At 41.2% G+C, this 18,682-nt stretch overlaps 1 protein-coding gene and 1 long non-coding RNA gene across 5 annotated transcripts in view; both read left to right on the top strand.

Annotated features, from left to right (window-relative positions):
* LOC115404883 (SLAM family member 5-like) overlaps nt 1-18,682 on the top strand; it is an 83,636-nt gene that overhangs the window by 3,452 nt on the left and 61,502 nt on the right. Inside the window, exon 5 of one of the 4 annotated variants that reach the window (XM_030114239.1) lies at nt 296-345. The exons of the other annotated variants lie outside the window; for them this stretch is intronic. Within the exon in view, the coding sequence (XP_029970099.1) occupies nt 296-345 (50 nt within the window). The remainder of the gene's footprint in view (nt 1-295; nt 346-18,682) is intronic. 4 annotated transcript variants of the gene reach the window in all.
* Nucleotides 12,374-13,946, top strand: LOC115404906 (uncharacterized). The gene is made up of 6 exons (XR_003933387.1): nt 12,374-12,514; nt 12,614-12,709; nt 12,876-13,018; nt 13,110-13,194; nt 13,444-13,591; nt 13,723-13,946. It is a non-coding gene; the product is annotated as an uncharacterized LOC115404906 (long non-coding RNA).

Here is an 18,682-nt window from a genome sequence, read left to right on the forward strand (position 1 = left end):
AAAATCGATCAGCAAGAGGTTTTTTCTTTGCAGCGATTGGCTGAAACCAAACATGGTTAGGCGGGTGCACTGTGTCCTTCAGTTCAATGAAATTCTACAGCAAGTCCCTCCTTCGCCGAACGGATTTGCGAGTGAAATCCCAGATTGACATGTGAAGCAATTCGTTGCTGCACATGTCAATCTGGCTTTTGCCAGGTTAGATAGAAGATGCAGAAATGCTACTGTGGGAATTAAAGGGTCAATAAAGTCAAACAAGAACTTTTTATAGTAACTCATCTTGTATGTCCTGTTTCAGCTGCAGATCACGGTGTGACTCATGATAACACAGTCTATGCAGTTCCAACGGTAAGCTTCAGGTTTTTACAATCTAAACGACATTGCACTTGTCTTTGAATGGCTTTTCAGCAAACCTTTTCAGCATTCCAACAGCTGTGTTTGTCTCTGTTCTTTATTGCTGCTGTGTGCTCCTGCTGTCACTTCCTCATGTGCTGCTCATGCTGCTCGCATGTGCTCAAACAACCTTCTTTGGATTATTTGAGATTTTTGATGAACCTCATCAGAAAACCGGTGTCCTGTCAATCTGCCTGTTGCTATGTGCCGCCTTATGGTGAGTTTGGCTTTTCAAGCTGTGTAATGTTTCTGCTTGTGACGTTTCACACTGTAGTGCTCGATAGACAGGTAAGTTTACAGGTTCGATCCCCAGCTGAAAGGTTACCAGTGTGGCTCGCTGAGCAAGGCACTACAGGTGCTGCCCAACGGCACCTCACCACTCCCAGAATCTTATTTTTTGTTAAATGGCAAATACAAACATTGAAAATGACTCCAGAGAGACTTTGTGTTTGTTTAAGCTGTAGAGAAGGACACAGGAAGATCAGTTTAACCACTTAACCAAGTCTCTGCAGAGGAAGTATAGTTATAGTTTGCAAAGAAAATGCGACAAACCTGCAGTCACTTTCAGCTGTGCTTGTGGAAGTCATGTTTTATATGCGGCCGGCAGTTGTGTGAAGATTCGGCAAATATGAACTAATCAGGAATAGATAACCTGCAATTTGCCTTGCTTTTTCAAATGTGAAGACTGTGGAACAGGTTGTGTGTGTTTGTGGCTTTGCTGTCTGTGTTTCTGAAGTGGAAAACATACTCATGTCTCTGTTGAGATAACTGTTCAAATACTTGCATTGAAAAGTTTTCTAAATTATAATTTAAAGCAGGAGCTGGAATTTATTATGAAACATTAATTCCATTTGAAACAGTAACAGGAAGTCTTGGTGTTGAGTCAACATTGATGCAAAGTGAATTTGACCTCTCCTGAACTGTTACGTTGCGCTGCTTTCATCATTTCACTGCAACTCAGAATCCTCATTTTGGAGGTTAGAAGAAGAATTGAGCCAGTTCAAGTCTGTTTTTACGGAACTGGCAGGAATGCTGAAAATAATATTTCTGGCATGCCTTGCCACTTTTTCAGTGCTGTTGTTTCTTTTTGTACACATGTAGAGAACAACACACTATAAACATTCACAGTGGGAGAACACAGACCAATCTTATGGACAGACCACCAGTCACCAAGTTGGACTGTCATTATGGAGGCTGTCGACTCAAAAAGCACCAAGTCCTTTAGAATCTGGACTGGAAGTTATGTCGCTCTGGAGGCAACATTGTTGTTACTGTTCATCTACTTGTGCATCTGTGCAGAAGAACTGTTAAATCAGAGCGTTTTCAAAAAGCTCTAACATTTAAGCCGTTGTTGAAAAGTTGCCTTTTCTTTAGATCTGAGCAGCATTGTCACGGAAACAGAGCCCAACTGATCAGACTGCATTAAATTGAAATTGGATATGTACCAAGACAAAAAGAAAACAAATTGCATGATAAATAATCTCAATTTTGATTATGACCAGAAGTCTTCATTTTGGTCATTTTAGTCCTTTTTTTATAGACTCAACCATGCACAAATTGAAATCAATTTCTACTGAGATGTTCTTTTAAAATGTGGCCGCAAATTCAGTTCTGACAGCTTCTTCCTCTCATGTGCCGACTCCTCGCTGCACCAAACACACTGAAGTTTCAGAACGAAGATACAAACTTGTTGTTTGAATGAAAAAAAAAAAATTCCAGTCTTCGGCCTGAACATGTCTGTGGAGAAGAATGCACTATAAATGTTAACATCCATCTATCCATCCATTTTCTTCCGCTTATCCGGGACCGGGTCGCGGGGCAGCAGTCTTGGCAGGGATGCCCGGACCTCCCTGTCCCCAGACCACTTCCTCCAGCTCGAAACCAACATCAATTGTTGACAGTTGTGATTAAAAAGCTATTAGCATTTGAATCTAAATACCAGGACGCCTGTTTTTTTTTTTCTTTTTTTATTATTCAAAATCTTCACTGACATGGTATCAATGAAATATTTATTAAAGCACACTTTCTTCATTTGAAATTTGTTTTTTTAGCAGTTGATAAACAGCCTCGGAAACATGACAAGATTTGGATTGCACAATGGCAGCTCACCACTCCCAGAATCTTAGTTTTTGTTAAAATGTCAAATACAAACACTGAAAATGACTCCAGAGAGACTGGTGTTTTTAAGCTATAGAGAAGGACACAGGAAAGATCAGTTTAACCACTTAACCAAAGCCTCATGCAGAGGACGTATAGTTATAGTTTTGCAAAGAAAATGTGACAAATCTGCAGTCACTTTCAGCGTGCTTGTTGAAGTCATGTTTTATATGTGGCATCTGTGTGAGATTCGGCAAATATGAACTAATCAGGAATAGATAAACCTGCAATTTGCCTTGCTTTTTCAAATGTGAAGACTGTGGACAAGAAGAAGAATTGAGCCAGTTGTCAGAATAAGAGGGGGAGAAAATAGCCTCTGACGATAAATACTCACGTAAACACATCTTAAAATCATCATGAGTTTAGTAACAAAACACAAATACTTTATTACTTGCCCTGTCTTTAAACCATGTCCCAAAAAAACCAAAGAAAATGATTCTTGTGTTAATTTGAGCCAGAAAGATTGTCTCAGTACAACGATGAACTGTTAACTACCCTGATATTTCGTTACACACACATGATCCAATGAAAGATGCATGCAGATATGAAGTGAAAATAACTTTTCCATTGTTTATATTCTAGGTTGAAACTCCAGAAAGTCCAGCTGCGGCTCCAGATACTGATGAGACTTCAGGTCTTTCTCCAGTTTCCACCTACAGTGAGGTGGGGCCTCACAGCGGGTCGTCAGCTGCTGCTGAGACCAACGGCAAAGACTGTAATTGAGAGTGTGTATGCACAGGGTACAGAAGCATCCTGGACCATGAAAAACCTTCTATAGATATATTTTGATTTTTATGAGTTGAGGGCAAACCACATTAACCCCACATGCACACTTCATGTTCAGTTTTAATGCACCACAGTTGGGGATTTGCAGGGCAGTGGGGGGTTTGGCAGCTGGAGGAGTGGGTGGACCCCCCCCCCCCCTCCAGGTGGGCCCCTCCCCCCTCTGATCTTGCAGGAGACTCAGGAGCTTGTCCTTGCCTCCTGTCCCCTGTGGGGTTCAGGAGATTTTGAAAATCTTCCTTCCACCCTGAGGGATGAGGTTATGAGGATGTCCTTCCTCGCTGAGCACAGCTCAGATCAGGTGAAACGACACAGTCGATGTTTGACTTGAGACCAAAGCAGCTCTGCCCCATGAACACTCACGAGCATCTCTGTGTTCAAGCAGGATGTTGGTTTTGGATGATGCAAGTGAAGGACAGTCTCACAACAACTCGACTGCTTGGCTTCAGATCGGTCCGCCCTTTCTCCTCAATCACCCCTCCCTGGTTCTGCAGTCGTTCGCAGAAGTTTTGAATCTGCTGGGAAACATTGATGGGTTTTTTTTTCTTTTTACTGTGCAAGAGTCCACATCAGAAACTTCTACATCTCAGCCGTTTCTCTTCCTGTGTCTAACTTAGAGTATAGAGAAGTGAAGTTGGACATTGAGGGAGGTGAGCTTGTGTCAGCTTTCCGGAACGTAAGAGAAGTTTAAAACCACTTCCCCTTCACTCTTCTCACAGTAACAGAAAGAAACACCGTGTTGCTGAAGCTGTCCACATCTTATCTGATAAAATATGCATGTGTAGAAGAAATTCAAATATCAAGTTTTGAACATGCAGAATATGTTTGTTTGAATTTTAACATGCAGCATTTCAACACAAAGGCAGCCATGATTGTTACTTTTGGCCTGGCATTAACAACTGTTCAAAAAAAGGTGTGAATTATTCTCTAATAACAGAGAGTTAATTTGACAGCAGATGTCTTCAAAAAATGTTTGTCAACTTAGTTTTTTTAACATATTATTTTGGAACGGCTTGGTTATTTTTTAGTGAATGTGATTCTGAGTTTTTGTTTATTTCCTGCGTGTTTCTGCAGACGTGTCATGCTGTAGTTATGCAACGGGCTCCATTATCGAAACAGACGATCAAGGCTTTGACCAATAAGAACACAAGTTTAAACAACAACTTATAAATCTAACATTTATCCATCAGGGTCTCTGTGGACTGAAACAGATAAATCCTCCACCAACCTTGGAGAAAAGTATTAGTTGAATCAAAACTAATTTTCAGGACGAGGGTGACAGAGTTTAACCTGGGTGGGGCGTTTGAGAATGTGATGGAAATGAAAGCGCTATGAATGTCCTTTAATATTTCAAACTGGAAAATACTTTAACTGTTCCTCTGGTGTAGTGCCGTGGTCCAGTCTCAGGAGTGTATCACTTCTTCATTTGGCCAGTGGTGCTCTGGAGGTTACAGAAATCTGTTTGAGTTTACAGGTTCAAATGTGGCTTTTTGCTGCTTTTTGAGTTTTCATTGACTTTTCTATGACACAGTGAGGCCTGATGACTTTACGGAATGATTCCATCACTGTGGATCGAAGCAGTGTTGGGGGGAAGCATGGGCGGGGCCAGGTTTTCACCTTAGTGTCTCTCTGCTCAGCCGATAGTTGAGGATATTGGGAGAAAGAAATAATAAAATCAAACACTCAGTGTTTCCGAACTCAACCAACATGAGTGTATATAGAATGCAGAGGAATTCTTCACTTCGCTCTTCAGGTTTGCTGTTCTTATTGTGGAACTTTGTGTTACTCCTGTTACTAATTTCTCTTTCAAAATGTGTGAAAGCAATGCTCTTGTTTGTGAAATCTATTTTCATACCGTTATTTAAGTTTCTTTCTGCCAACGCTTCAACTCATTCATGATACTATTTGACACAGTAATAAAAAGGTTCTTTTCCAACCGAGTGTTTTTTTTTCTGATGTAACACCAGAGATCCAAAGCATGAAATCATGACAAACGAGTAACAGTACATTATTTTAGGCTTAAAGGTGCTGTAGGCAGGATTTTGCTCGTCAATGCTAATATTTCTGTGTTTTCTTTGGATTAAATGTTAGAGTATCCATTGATAATCCTTTAGTGGTGTAGCATAATTGCACTACCGCGAGGGCGCAGCGTCTCCATCTGTCTCTGTTCTGAGCTGAAAAGGAATCTCGACAGCTCCAGGTATCTTTGACCAATCAGAAGAGCCCATGAGGCTCTAACTGTGATTGGTCGAGGGGCGTTCGTCGCACGTTCTTGTGGGAGGGGCTTAACTTGTGCAAGGACGTGATGTCAGAGAAAACAGGACAGGATTGGCTGTACTGGGTTTCAAATCGCCATCTTCGATGGGTCAAATCGCCATGGCGGAGATGCGGAATCCTACCTACAGCACCTTTAATTAGGCTTTATTGAAGTCAACAAAGTACAGGAATACATACTGATGAGGTGCATGTTTATTTTACAGGGTTTGGTGATTGTGGCTCATGCTGAATTCCACTTTTTTAGATAACAATAAAAAGAAGAAAAAAAAAAAACCTCAGACAATCTGATGAATTTTTCCATGAATGGCAACCATTCAGAAGAAAAGCAAACACACTCTACCACTCTCAGTGTAAAATTATTTGTTTTTCACTGTTTGAACTTTATCTTGGATTCTTTTTCATTGTTAAATTCCATATTTTCATCATATTCTTCTCTTATTTTGTGTTTTAGCTTTTTTCTGTTCACTTTATAATGTCCTTTTCACTGCAGTCACTCTGGTAATTTTCCCGCTGTGGGACGAATAAAGGAAATTTGAATCTGAATTTTTAGTTTCTCCAAGAGCAAATTCTCTTGAACATAATTGTATCGTGTTGTGTGAGTCCAGACTCAGACATTATCAGTGAAATACAAGAATGCTCCAGTATTAGAAAGAGCACTACTCACAAGATGTTTCCTTCTTCATAACGCATTTGCAAAACAAAATTTATATCAAACTAATATTTCCTGGGAAAAAGAAATCGTTACTGGAACGGGTCCTTCATCAGTTCTGTGTTTCTTCCACTGCAGTACATTGATTGGTTAAAGCTGTATGCACAACTGAACAGCAAAGAAAAATGCTTATTTCTGCTTCTTGAGTTTGAGAAAGAGATGCACGCTGATGAGAGCAGAGACCATGAGGAAGAGACCGGCAGAGAACACCACTATCTTCACCTGGCAGAAGGAAATGCCGTCAGAGACGATGGGCTCTAACTTCGCAGACTGCGCCGAATCCGCCCGCTGTCAGCGGAGCGCAAGGTGCGCCGTCGGCGATAAAGTCAACGGGGCGTGTCCAGAAAATTGTCCTAATTTCGTGAACCAGGCGCAGTCCACGCCTCCATCCGCCCACTGGCGCAGGTGGCACAAGAGGGAGGAGAGAAAGTGGGTTTAACCCAGCTGAGAGTAATTTGACCAATCAAATGAACACCTCTCCTTTTTTTCAAATGCACTGCAGCAAAGGACACTGCTTCATTAACATGATGAAATACATTTTATTTCCTGGCCTCAATACTAACCATAGTGAAGCAACAATGTATATGAAGGTATTTTAAAATAAATAATCTCTTGAAGAGCTTGGGGAACCAGACAAATGAAATAACATGCAGACACATTTACAGGCTAATACTTCTTTCAGAGCGCCGATCGGCTCCGCCGAGGTCTTTACATTACAGTGCGCGCTTTTACGCACGGCACTATTTATTCACAAAGAAAGACAAGGCAAACTGACAGGTGCATGGCTGTAGCAAATGCGTCGTGACAAGATGCAAGATCATAAAACACTCTAAGAGCCCTCCAAGACTGTCCGAACCGTGTTTTGGTCCGATGGTGTAAAATAACTTCTGACATCGTGTGGGTTTCCTCCTCAAAATCACAGGTAGAAATGATGATTCACCTGCATGCATATACAGCCGTGCGGGATCCACATAGTTTCCGCGCCTGCAATATGTTCATTTTATCTTTTTTAATCAGATCAATCAACTGAATGAAGCCGCTGTCATTGCGTGGAGTGTGTTGGTCAGCTAGTGACAAACGGACTGATTCTCCATATGAAGGATTTTCTTTAAGCCGGTTCAAAATGACCTGAGAGATCTTCCAGCACAAAATAGAGACTGTTCATGCATGAATGAGGCGACGCAAAGCGGAGAGTCCCTCATTTTCGACTCATTCATGATGACAGAGTTGGTGTCACAGCTCTGTAGAGACAGCGTATCCTGCTCTGGGCCCGGCCGAATTGTACATTGACCCACATGAAACCATTTTCGCGTGTGGTTTGTTTTTCTTTTGTCTTTTCTTTCTTTCTTTCTCTTTTTTTTTTTTGTGTGTGTTTTTTTTTGTTGGTTCTTTGCCTGAGGAAGATCGACAGCGGTCGAAACCTAGCGCGAAAATAAGATAAATAAACAAAATATTAAGTCAAGAGGATCAGCAAACCTTTTAATGCCTCATGTCTGCTTTATCAATGCCTCAAATCAGGTTTCAAAATTTATTTAACTTTTTACAGTGCGCATTTGCGCAGCGTCACCTCTCACTGACACTCCGCGCACTTATGTCCCTGATAAACACGCACACACACACCAACACACATAAAAAAGTTGTATTATTAACCGTCAATAATAATCAAAAGCACACTCTTAAAACTGCTGGGTTATTTTCCCTACCCATTTTCTGGGTAGCCCTAGATTTTGTGCAGATAGGGTCGCTTTTACCCAAAATTGGGTTAATTATTTTAACCCAGCAGACTGGGTTGATCTTTTGGCGGGAGGAAGAGAAGAGGAGAATCGCCATTTCGCCATTTTCTTCTTAACTCCTGCAGTTCCTTCTCCACCTTCAGACGGATGCGTACATGATGAGGAAGTAAGTATAAATAAGTAAATAAATAAGTAAGTATAAATTCTGCATTTGAAAGCTTAATGTGGTAGCCACTAGCCAGATAATTTTGTCTTTTCGTTACTTCTAAACGACGGTCGGCAACCTGTGGCTCCGAAGCGGTTTGAGGATGGAAAAGTTGAAAAAAAAAGTTATTTGTTCTGCATTAAACTCGAATTAATTGATGTAAATTCTGCATGGTTTAGTGATATCTGCAAACGATCTGCATTTATTTTCTATTGAATGCTTATTCATTTTTTACATCGACAACTTTGCGTCATGTGTGCGCCTCCCGTGACATCTGTCTGTGATCCTCAGCAGATCCGAGTGAGACGCTGCTGGAGCCGGACGCAGCTGCATCGTTCTGGGGCGACACGGAGGGCGACAGTCAGGGGTGAGATGCGAAAGTACTCGGCACACACGAAAAACAGCAGCAGCAGGCAACATCGACAGGAGCCGCGCTGTGCAGATGTCTCTCTGTAACATCTGTGGGCCTGTGAGGAGGGGGGGGGGGGGGGTCCTCTCCTCGTCGTGGCCGAACCGCGCAGCCCAGCGAGCGGCTGAATCTTCCAAACATAGCCGTGACACTGCACGCTACTTGCTGATAGCAGGGAAGCTACACACACAGAGCTCACCCATGATGCTGTTTTTTTGGGGATGGTTTGATTAACTCGCTTACTTTTAAATCATCGCTCCTGTTTTGAAGGGATTCAAACTTCTAAAAGACGTGTAGCCCTGGAAACATTAAGGAAGTAATTAATTTCGCTCCTAAAAGACAACAAAAACGATATTATTGTGTCATTTCAATTTGTTTGAATATACAAGTTTGTTGTATTACAATATGTGATGTAAGATTTGGAAGTAATGTGTGTGGAACTGAGTTATGAGAATGAAAACACACAGAGCGCTGCGGAATTGTTTTTTTGTTTTTTTTTATTGGATTATTGGCTGGAAGGAAGTGTCCAATTATAAGGACTTGGGTGGAGCGTGGGGAGGAGAAGCAGCCGGAAGAGGAAGGGACTGCAAATCAAGCGAGAGGAAGGAGAAAGCACAGCAGAGCGGAGGAGAGCGATAGAGAGCTTTTAACTTTGAAAGTGGGAGAAAAGACTGTAAAACGTCCCGTTAATACAGTGGCACGTTTCTGCAGTGGCGAACGAGCAGCTGCGTCGTCGCTCCATGTGTCGCTGTAACTACGGAGGTGAACTGGCGTCTTCTGCCCAATCCAGTGATTAAAAACAATGTTTTTGATTTTTTAAAGATGGATGAGTTTGTCCAGAAAAAACTTCAAGAGTGGAACCTGACTGAGTTTATCCCAACATTTGAAGGTATGCAAAAATGGCCAACACAAAGCAATAATAACTTTATATTTACTGTAAAAATGTATCAAATACAATGTGAATTACTCTACAAATAAACTAATTTCATGTTCATTCTATTCACATATTTCTTTCAGATATTACGGTACTTTCTCTGCTTTCCTGCTTATCAGTATATGTCATGTTGTTCTTGCAGCTCAACAGATAGACAAAGATATTTTCTTTCTGCTGGATGAAAACAGCTTGGCCTCCCTTATCCCACTCATTGGGACCACGCCTCAAGTTTCTGCATAACTTAAAAAAAATATTGGAGGTACGCCTTGCATCACAGTACTGGACATAATGGGTTATGTGTGCTTCAAGTGTAAAAAGTCTGCAGGCAAGAATGTTAGGCAGTTTTTCAGCCACCTTAGGGTAATGCACAATGTATACTCCGCATCAACATTTTTTCAGTGTGCTCAGCTTGGTTGTCAGCATTCATTTAACCAAATAAGATCATTCAGGAGACATTTGTTAGCTCATGCTATTGAGTTTGACATTTCAACAGAGGGAGAAGGTTCTCCAGCTACTCATCCTGAGAGATCAGAAGAACCAGAGGGCAGTATTTCTGATGAGCTGGAATGGGCCGACACATCACAAGCATGGGATGACTTAGAGGAGGACAGCATAAAAGACAGAGTTGCACTTTTCTTAGCTCGTCTAAAGTCTAAGCCCTCACAGACATATAGTGCCATAAGAGATGTTGTTGAACACACATCCAGTCTTGTCAAAGATGTAGTTGATTCTTTGAAAAGAAAACAACTTCTTTTTAAGAGATATTGGACAGCCTGAAACTCCTGAATGTGAAGAACTGCTACAGCAGTTTAATTTAGCTGCTGTACCATTCAAGGGCTTTGAGTCCGAATACAAACAAATGAAGTACTTCACGGGTTCTCAATACTTTGTGCAGCCAGAGGCAGTACCTCTCCCTGGCTTTTCCTACACACAGATAACTACCAAGGATACAGGTACTGTAAAACAAGTGGCAATTCAGGACACTTTCCAGGTAGTGCCCTTGAAACAATGCTGAAGCTCATCTTGGAAAGTCCGGCACAATGGAAAAAATCACTGAGTGGCGAAAACAGCAAAGCACTGCCCTTGAGGATTTTAGAGATGGTACAGCCTACCAGACGAACACACTTTTCTCAGAGGAGTTCTCTGTCCCGTTACTCTTTACTGTGATGATTGTGAGATGGTGAATCCCCTCGGCTCAAAAACCTCAGTTCACAAGCTTGGGTTCATCTACTACACTCTTAAGTGTTTGCCACCAGAGTATCATTCAAGTCTCAAGTCTCACTTTTTGTTGGCAGTTTACAAAACTGATGACGTTAAGACATATGGCATAAATGCAATTCTTGACCCAATTGTGAACAAAATCAAGGAACTGGAAGATGAGGGCATACAGATTAACACTATTCCTTTCAAAGGTATTGTAAAGGCTGGTGTAGCTCAGGTCTGTGGAGACAATCTTGGACTTAACAGCATCCTTGGTTACACAGAAAGCTTTGCTGCGAACAGTGTGTGCCGATGGTGTCGGGTACAAAGAGAGGTTCTCAAGGTTCAGACTGTTGAGGATTCTGCATTAATCCGTGATAAAGTCAACTACAACACAGATCTTCTGGTGGATAACCAAAGTGAAACTGGCATCAAAAGAGACAGTTCTCTCAACAAGTTGAAGTTCTATCATGTGACTGACAATGTTGCTCCTGACATTATGCACGACATCCTTGAGGGCATTGGTGGTTATGAACTTAAGCTTGTTCTCAATTCACTGATTGAACAAAAACTTTTCACACTTGAACAGCTAAACTTTCGACTGACCAGCGTTGACTATGGGTTTGTGATGTTCGCAACAGCCATCTGCAATAAAACCCAAGGACTTGAAAAATCCAGATGGAGCTCTTCGGCAAAGTGCATCACAGACCTGGTGCCTACTGAGATTGCTGCCTCTAATGATCGGGGATTTGGTGCCTGAGGGGAACCAACACTGGGAACTGCTCCTTTCCTTACTGAGCTGCATGGAGTTGATCTTTTCTCCTGCACTGACACAAGGGGCAGTCATCTTTTTTGGGTTATCTCATTGAGGAACATCATCTTCTGTATGCTGAGCTTTACCCAGACAGACACCTGAAGCCCAAACACCACTTCATGCTGCATTACCCTCGTGCCATCAGAAAACTTGGTCCTCTAGTGCACTTTTGGTCCATGCGTTTTGAGGCAAAACATGGATTTTTTAAACGGGTGAGCCATGTGACCTGCAACTTCAAGAATATCTGTAAAACACAGGCCTACAGACATCAGATGATGATGTGCTACACTCTGCTCTCTGGCCAAATGTTTAACCACGACTTTGAAGTTGGGCCAGGATGCACCGCACTCCTTGGTACCATAGAGAACTTTGAGGAGGTGAAAAGTGGGTTTGATGGAGTTGCCATTTTCACGGAAGTGTATCTTTCAGACTGGATAGTGTACAAAGGATGCAGCTACAGACCAGGAATGGCACTTTTGATTTCACACTCTGCTGATGGTGAGCCTCAGTTTGGTACCATTCAGAGGATTGTGCTGGTGAATTCAGTGGTCAAACTGATTGTGCGAAACTGGGAGACAACAGGTTTTGCGAGGCATGTCTTTGCTTTCACTGTGTCTTCAACCACAGAACTCCAGGCAGTTGACATTGGTTCCATCTGTGACTATCACCCCCACCATGTTGTGAAGTCTTACAAGGGGAATGATGGCAACCATTATGTTTCCATGAGGTATAGAATATATTAAACATTGACTACGAATAGGAGATACTGTATATAGTTGTGAATATTGTTATACTGTAGTCATTAAATGCCATTTGTCCAGAACTGTGACAGCGTACCTCATTTATTGCAATTGATTTAAGTTATGCAGTTTAAGATTAACAGTGATATGGGGAGAATTCTGTGTAAGTATTCCCAGTTTAAATATTTAATTCATTTAATTTATCATGACACATTAGCATTTTCTTGAACCATTTAACCACTTATCTTAATTTTTTTTAAAGAACTCAAGTCCCCAACCAGTGTCTGCTGTTGGAACTTCTGCTGAGGATTTGCCTGCAGTGCAGCACATTGAAGCTGTGAAGCAACATGTGCAATTTGTAAGTTAATCTGTTCTCAGAATTTGTAATCATGCATACATGAATCCTGTAAACAAGCACAGCCACACACGACCTCCAGCAGTGTCAAAAGGTCCTACATGTGCATTGAATTAATGTCTTTCATTTGTTGCATTTAAATTCCTTAAATCATTCCTGGCTTTTCCAGAATATCCGTGACATATTAAACAAGACAGCTGATGGAAAAGGCTTGGTTACGAGTCTTGAACAAAGTCATCACATTTCTCTCAACCAAAGACGATGCATGGTCCGAATTCTTGTATCACACCTGATGGAACGCTTTGGTGAGAAGTAAGTGTTTGTCACAGAGAATATTCATCAGGACAATTGTTGATTGTTTTGCAGTGTCAACAAATGTTGATAAATTTCTGTTGTCATTTAGTCCAACCTCAGATAAGAAGACCATGTTGGCGTCAGCAATAGTGGATCAGTTTCCCTGTCTGAGAGACCCTCTGGGCACAGGCTTTGTGAGTAAAGTTCTTCACAACACTAAATGAAACAATAGCAAACTAAGGAACAAGCTGCACACCATCAAAAAAAAAAACAAAAAAAAAAAACACCGCACCTTCTCTGGCTCAGCTGAAACTGCTTGTCTAAGATTATTTTGCAGATACAGCCGGACAACATGTTGCTGTCATTTTATCTTCATTTCTTTTTTGTCGCTCGTTCTTTTTTCCCCATATGATTTTTATACTTTTTTTTTTTCTAAACTTAAGGATGCATGGTTCACGCCAGGGAGAAATCACAAACCGGCAACAGGGTTTTTGGAAGAGCGTCTCCGCAATGTTCGCAAAAGGCTCAGAAATGGCAGGCGGAGGGATTCAGCAGAGGGGACTCCAAAGGAAACCCGGACCATTGTGCCAGGTACAGAAACAGGCTGGGTACATGTAAAACACAATAGATTTTGCGAAAAAGTGAACGTTTCTCACTCAGATTGCACACTTTAAAGTATCTGTGTTGCAGGTCCTTACAATTCACTCTGTCACATATTGCAGAATCCTTGATAAGTGCAGAGCGGGCCGTCCAGATGACAGAGTGGCTAAAAAATAACATCAGGCCCCTGTCCCAGGTTGTCCAGTATATGCATGAAACTGCCACTCACAGAGCACAGTGGATCCGTGCCTGTGGCACAGTGCCAATGTCTCAGATCATTGCTGAGTTTCCTCGCTTATTGGACACTCCAGGCATGGTGAGTTTTACTCCCCTCGAGTTAAAGTTCTTCGGCCTTAAACGAGCATTTATTGCTGGACCAGTCTTGCACATACTTGAAGAAGCTGCTTTTCTTTAACAGTCTTAATAATGCCGTCAGAACTGAGAAAGAAAACAGAAAACTGACATCAATAACTTAAAACATCCACATGAAGTAAATTAAATAACCACATGTGAACCAAACAATTAATCACGAGCTTAATTGGCATCTTCTCCTGTCACATGCATTCATACAATAAACTTTAACACAGGAAAATAAAGAAAAAACTCAAACCTCATAGGCCTCATCGACTCAAGGTGGAGTAAAGTTGGTCTGTTAAGGCTTTTTCCTTAAACAAAGACGCTTTTTGTCTTTAAAGAGACAACGAGCTTTCTCCTGCAGGCTTCTCACACACAGCATCTCCTGTGGCTCATAATGCGTACGTCCCTTAATGCACTCCCCTGAGCAACAATATGAATACACGGAACAAAAAATAAGTTCCTGTCTAATTTTATGGTCTTTTTAACAAAATAAAATACCTATCTACGTGAACTTACTGATGATTATTTATTGTGTATTCATGCTCTTTTTAAATGAGTAATTAAATAATAAACCAAAAAAATATGCCAGATGTCTCTGATGGCATTTACTGTAAGGTTTCCTCGTCAGAAGAAATGTGAAACAATCGATGTAAACAATGCCTCATAGTTTATTTAACATCTGTTATTGTGTCTGTATTTTCTCCTATACTTAGATTTCTCAAGATTTCTCCATCTTGCATCCGGAGAATTCTGTGAAACTGACTGAAAACTGGAGGCTTGTGTTCGCTGAGAAAATTATTCAAATGGCGAAGAAGGAGAAGACTTCTGATATCCTTCTCAATTTAGAGATGGCAGGTAATCAGATTTTTAGATTTAGAGGCGGCTGTGGCTTGGTTGGTAGAGTGGTCGTCTTACAATTGTGAGGTTGTTGGTTTGATTCTCCTGCTCCCCCTGTCCATGAGCTGAAGTGTCCTTGAGCAAAACATTGAACCCCAATCTGCTTCCAGTGGATGGTTTAACTGCCTTCCATGGCAGATTCCTCCACTGGTGGTTAAATGAGATAATGGGCTCCGTTGTAGCAGTGTAAAAAGTCAATTTACAGAATTTGTTATTGGCAGAGTTAACATATGACTGTGTAATTTGTCCATTCATCTGCTCTTTCCATAGGAACTGGCATTTGCACCTTCATAGTCATGTTTTTGCCATCTGTCGCATTCTATAACATCTATTTTGTTATCTGCCATAGTTTGAATGAACCCCCATGGATCCACTGAGAAATCTAAACTGCATGGAAAAATTATTCATAAAATTTTTGTGACATTTTAATGATATTTTGATTTGATAGGCAAAGAAGGGGATATCGCCATGCTTCTGCTCCCTGTCCTGCTTCCGGCTGCACCATACAAAGTTGGAAAAAAAGTGTTCCGGCCCAGCAGCTTGGAGAGTCGAACAGCTTTCATTGATGTGCAGCCGGTGAGTTAAGAGTAGGGGTGGAGTGGCTCATAAACCCTTGGTTTGTTCTCTTTCTCATATTCAGATTGTAAACTTTATTGTTTGGTCTGCTCTGCTTGGGACAATCCATATGGACTTCAGAAATGTGCTAGAACTTCTTATTTACTGCTCCACATGAAGTTTCTGCTACTTACAGCCACCCGCTATGCTTCGGAGGAAGATGCCCCCACTCTGTCTGATGCTGCGTTCGGTTGCCACTGACCTGCCGGCAGTGGTCGATCCGTGGGCCACTGGAGTTCAGCTTTTCCCCCTCTGGCACCACCTTAGACACTGACATCGCTAGAATTAACTCGCTACTGGATGTATGGCTTAGAAATACCAAATTCATAAATGATTTGGTTAAGTTTGACTGAAGTAGATTAAGAGATGCAGACAAATGACAGTGAAACAAAGCTATGGAACCCCTCAGTCCCAGGTCACCTGCTGATAACCTAACATAGCCCGCTCACTTGTATCATTTTTGTTGTCTGTTGTTTCCTCAGCCTGGAACGAACATGGTGGAGTACCTCTCAAGGGCGGTTATGGAGCCTCCACATGTTCTGATGCTGGGGGAGGAGTGCGAGTGTTCCCAAGCTTTCGTCATTCTCAATGGGACCGCTTTGGAGCAGCCGTCACTTCTGGGGGCTGTTGACACATGCTTCAAGGCATACTATGTGTTTGACCTTGTCTACCCAAAACCATGTGCTCAGGTTTGGGAATTCATTCAGTCAGTTGTATTTGAAATGCCAGGCGATGTTTCAAATGTTGTGAAGCTCTTGAGAGCACAACTGAATGCACTGCTGTAATATTTGTTTAATTCAGTACCGTTCCATGCAACTGTTATTTGTTATGTTCTGAGAATTTCATGAACTTTTAAAGAAAGAGCAAAGAGGAATATCATCAACTCAACAGGGGAATAGTTTTTTCACCGTTGATCATCTACTGGTTGCTTCAGAGAAATACATTCACATGCCTACTTAATGCAAACAAACAAATGGCTGGATACTGCCAGTGATTTCTAGTGATTATTTTTACTATATTTCTTCAGATTCCTCAGCAGCATGGTTGTCAGGACACACCGGTACAAACGCACAAAAAACAAGCAAGAGACAGTGTAATGTTCTGTAAAAATGGATTTTACTGAAAATACACAGAGGGAGACACTTCAGCTACGTCTCTCAGCAGTGTGAACAGTTGTCTGTCCTCCATCTAGGGTCACAACTTTGCCACCCCCACTCTACCAAACACTGACTCTGCCAAACACACTGCATCTGCATCTGTATTGAAAATGCCAGGCGATATTTCAAATGTTGTGAAGCTCTTGAGAGCACAACTGAATGCACTGCTGTAATATATTGTTAATTTAGGACTGTTCCATGAAACCATCCTTAAATTTGTTATATTCTGAGAACTTTATGAACTTTATGAACTTTTAATGATGTTTATAAATGTTAATGGTGTTAGAATTTAATGATGTTATAATTTTAATGTTTGTAAATGAATTAACTGTTTTCATATTGGTCATTCCTTCATAATGGTTTTAGCTGTGGTTAGCAATGGTTTTATTTCACAATTTCTGACCAATAAAATAACATTTTGCAGAGTATTTTGTTTTATAGTAATTTATATCAAATTACAAATACTGATAACCAGGGTTGGGGAGTAACAGATGTAACAGTGGAATGTAGAAAACAATATGAATGAAATCTGTTAAAGTGCATAAAAAAATGTATGATCTTGATACAGTTATATCTGGTTCATTGCTTTATTACTTACTGTTACTGTTAAGCTACTGATTACATTTTGAGAAATTGTAAGGGATTACATTTTTAAAGTAACCTTCCCAACCCTGTTGTTAACTCATTTATTGGTTGCTTTAACCCACTAGCATGGGTAAATTTGACCCATTTTTGAGTCAAAATCTTGACCCAGCACGCAGGGTCAAATCTTCAACCCAAATGGCTGGGTATAAATAACCCAGCATTGGCTCGGTCCCTTTTGGACCCAGCGCTGGGTTAGCAATTTCACCCAATTTGGGTTATTTTTAACCCAGCAGTTTTAAGAGTGCATATTAAAATTAGTAAAATAAGTCTCCCCGGCTGCGCACCAGGACGGACACCTTCCCACACCGTCCCGTCCTCTGCTCATTTGATTCTGGGACTACAGGCTTGACAGGACAAAGGTTTTATTTAGAAAATATGTTCGTTCTAAAATTAATTTTTGGAAACGAAAAATACATGGTTTGCTGTACTGTGATGGAGAATATAATATTTTACCTGAATCTGTAATTGGCACCTCTGGAGACGCTGCAGTGCTCCTGCTGTCAACTACAGTGTTCACTGTTGTTTTTAATTTTAATACATTAGTTGTTTTTTTTTACACCATTTTATGTTATAATTATTTAGTTGTAAACTGACAGCAGCCTACAGTAATTCTCTACCTGGAGGTGACGCGTGAGCGCTTCATGCGCCGCTGCAGGTTCTACGCTGGACTGTACAGCAGCTGGAGGTCGATCGGGCATTTTTGGGGCAGCAGGATTAAATTTGTTTCACTGTTTGGCGCGTGCCTGTTCTGACTCTGATTCAGAACATTCCTCCTCTTCACTCCAGTCAAGATCGCTGATGTCCGACACGTCTCCGCCATCCAATTCCCCCTCACTGACCTCCTGCATCATTGCTAAAGCTTCTTCCACCTTATATCTCTTATTTATGCCTGTTTTTATTGTCTTTCTTTTGGGATTTGCTTGATATTTTTGGCCGTCTGTCTGATTGTCTGCTGTCAGAGCTAGCTCCCTGTTCAGATGCGCGCATGAACCAAAACAAATCAATAGCAGAAGAAAAAAAAAGCCCCGTGAAGTGCGTCTTTTTTTATCAGCAGTCTGTGAGACCACTGTTGGCCTTTGGAGGTATAAATGCTTTGTAATATTATTTGTGTCATTGTTAGGACCTTATTTGCTTCAGAAAAACATACAAGACACATATTTAGGAAAAGTCAAAGAATTAGAGGACAGGGAAATTATTTTTCACAGATTTATTTGAATTCCAAAAACCCAAACGGTCTGTCAGAGCATTTTGGCTGTTCTAGTGCTAAAGAAGATAATAAAAACAATTATGTGCTTCATGAGTGATTCTGTGTATCTTTCATGACACTGACAAGCTGTCAGTGTCATCAGAGCCTCCTCCCCAGCCTGCTCACACCTTCTGCACTGAACTCTCACTGCGCCCAGCTGATTCT

Source organism: Salarias fasciatus, chromosome 18 (genome assembly GCF_902148845.1).
Source record: "Salarias fasciatus chromosome 18, fSalaFa1.1, whole genome shotgun sequence".
Classification (NCBI taxonomy): Eukaryota; Metazoa; Chordata; class Actinopteri; order Blenniiformes; family Blenniidae; genus Salarias; species Salarias fasciatus.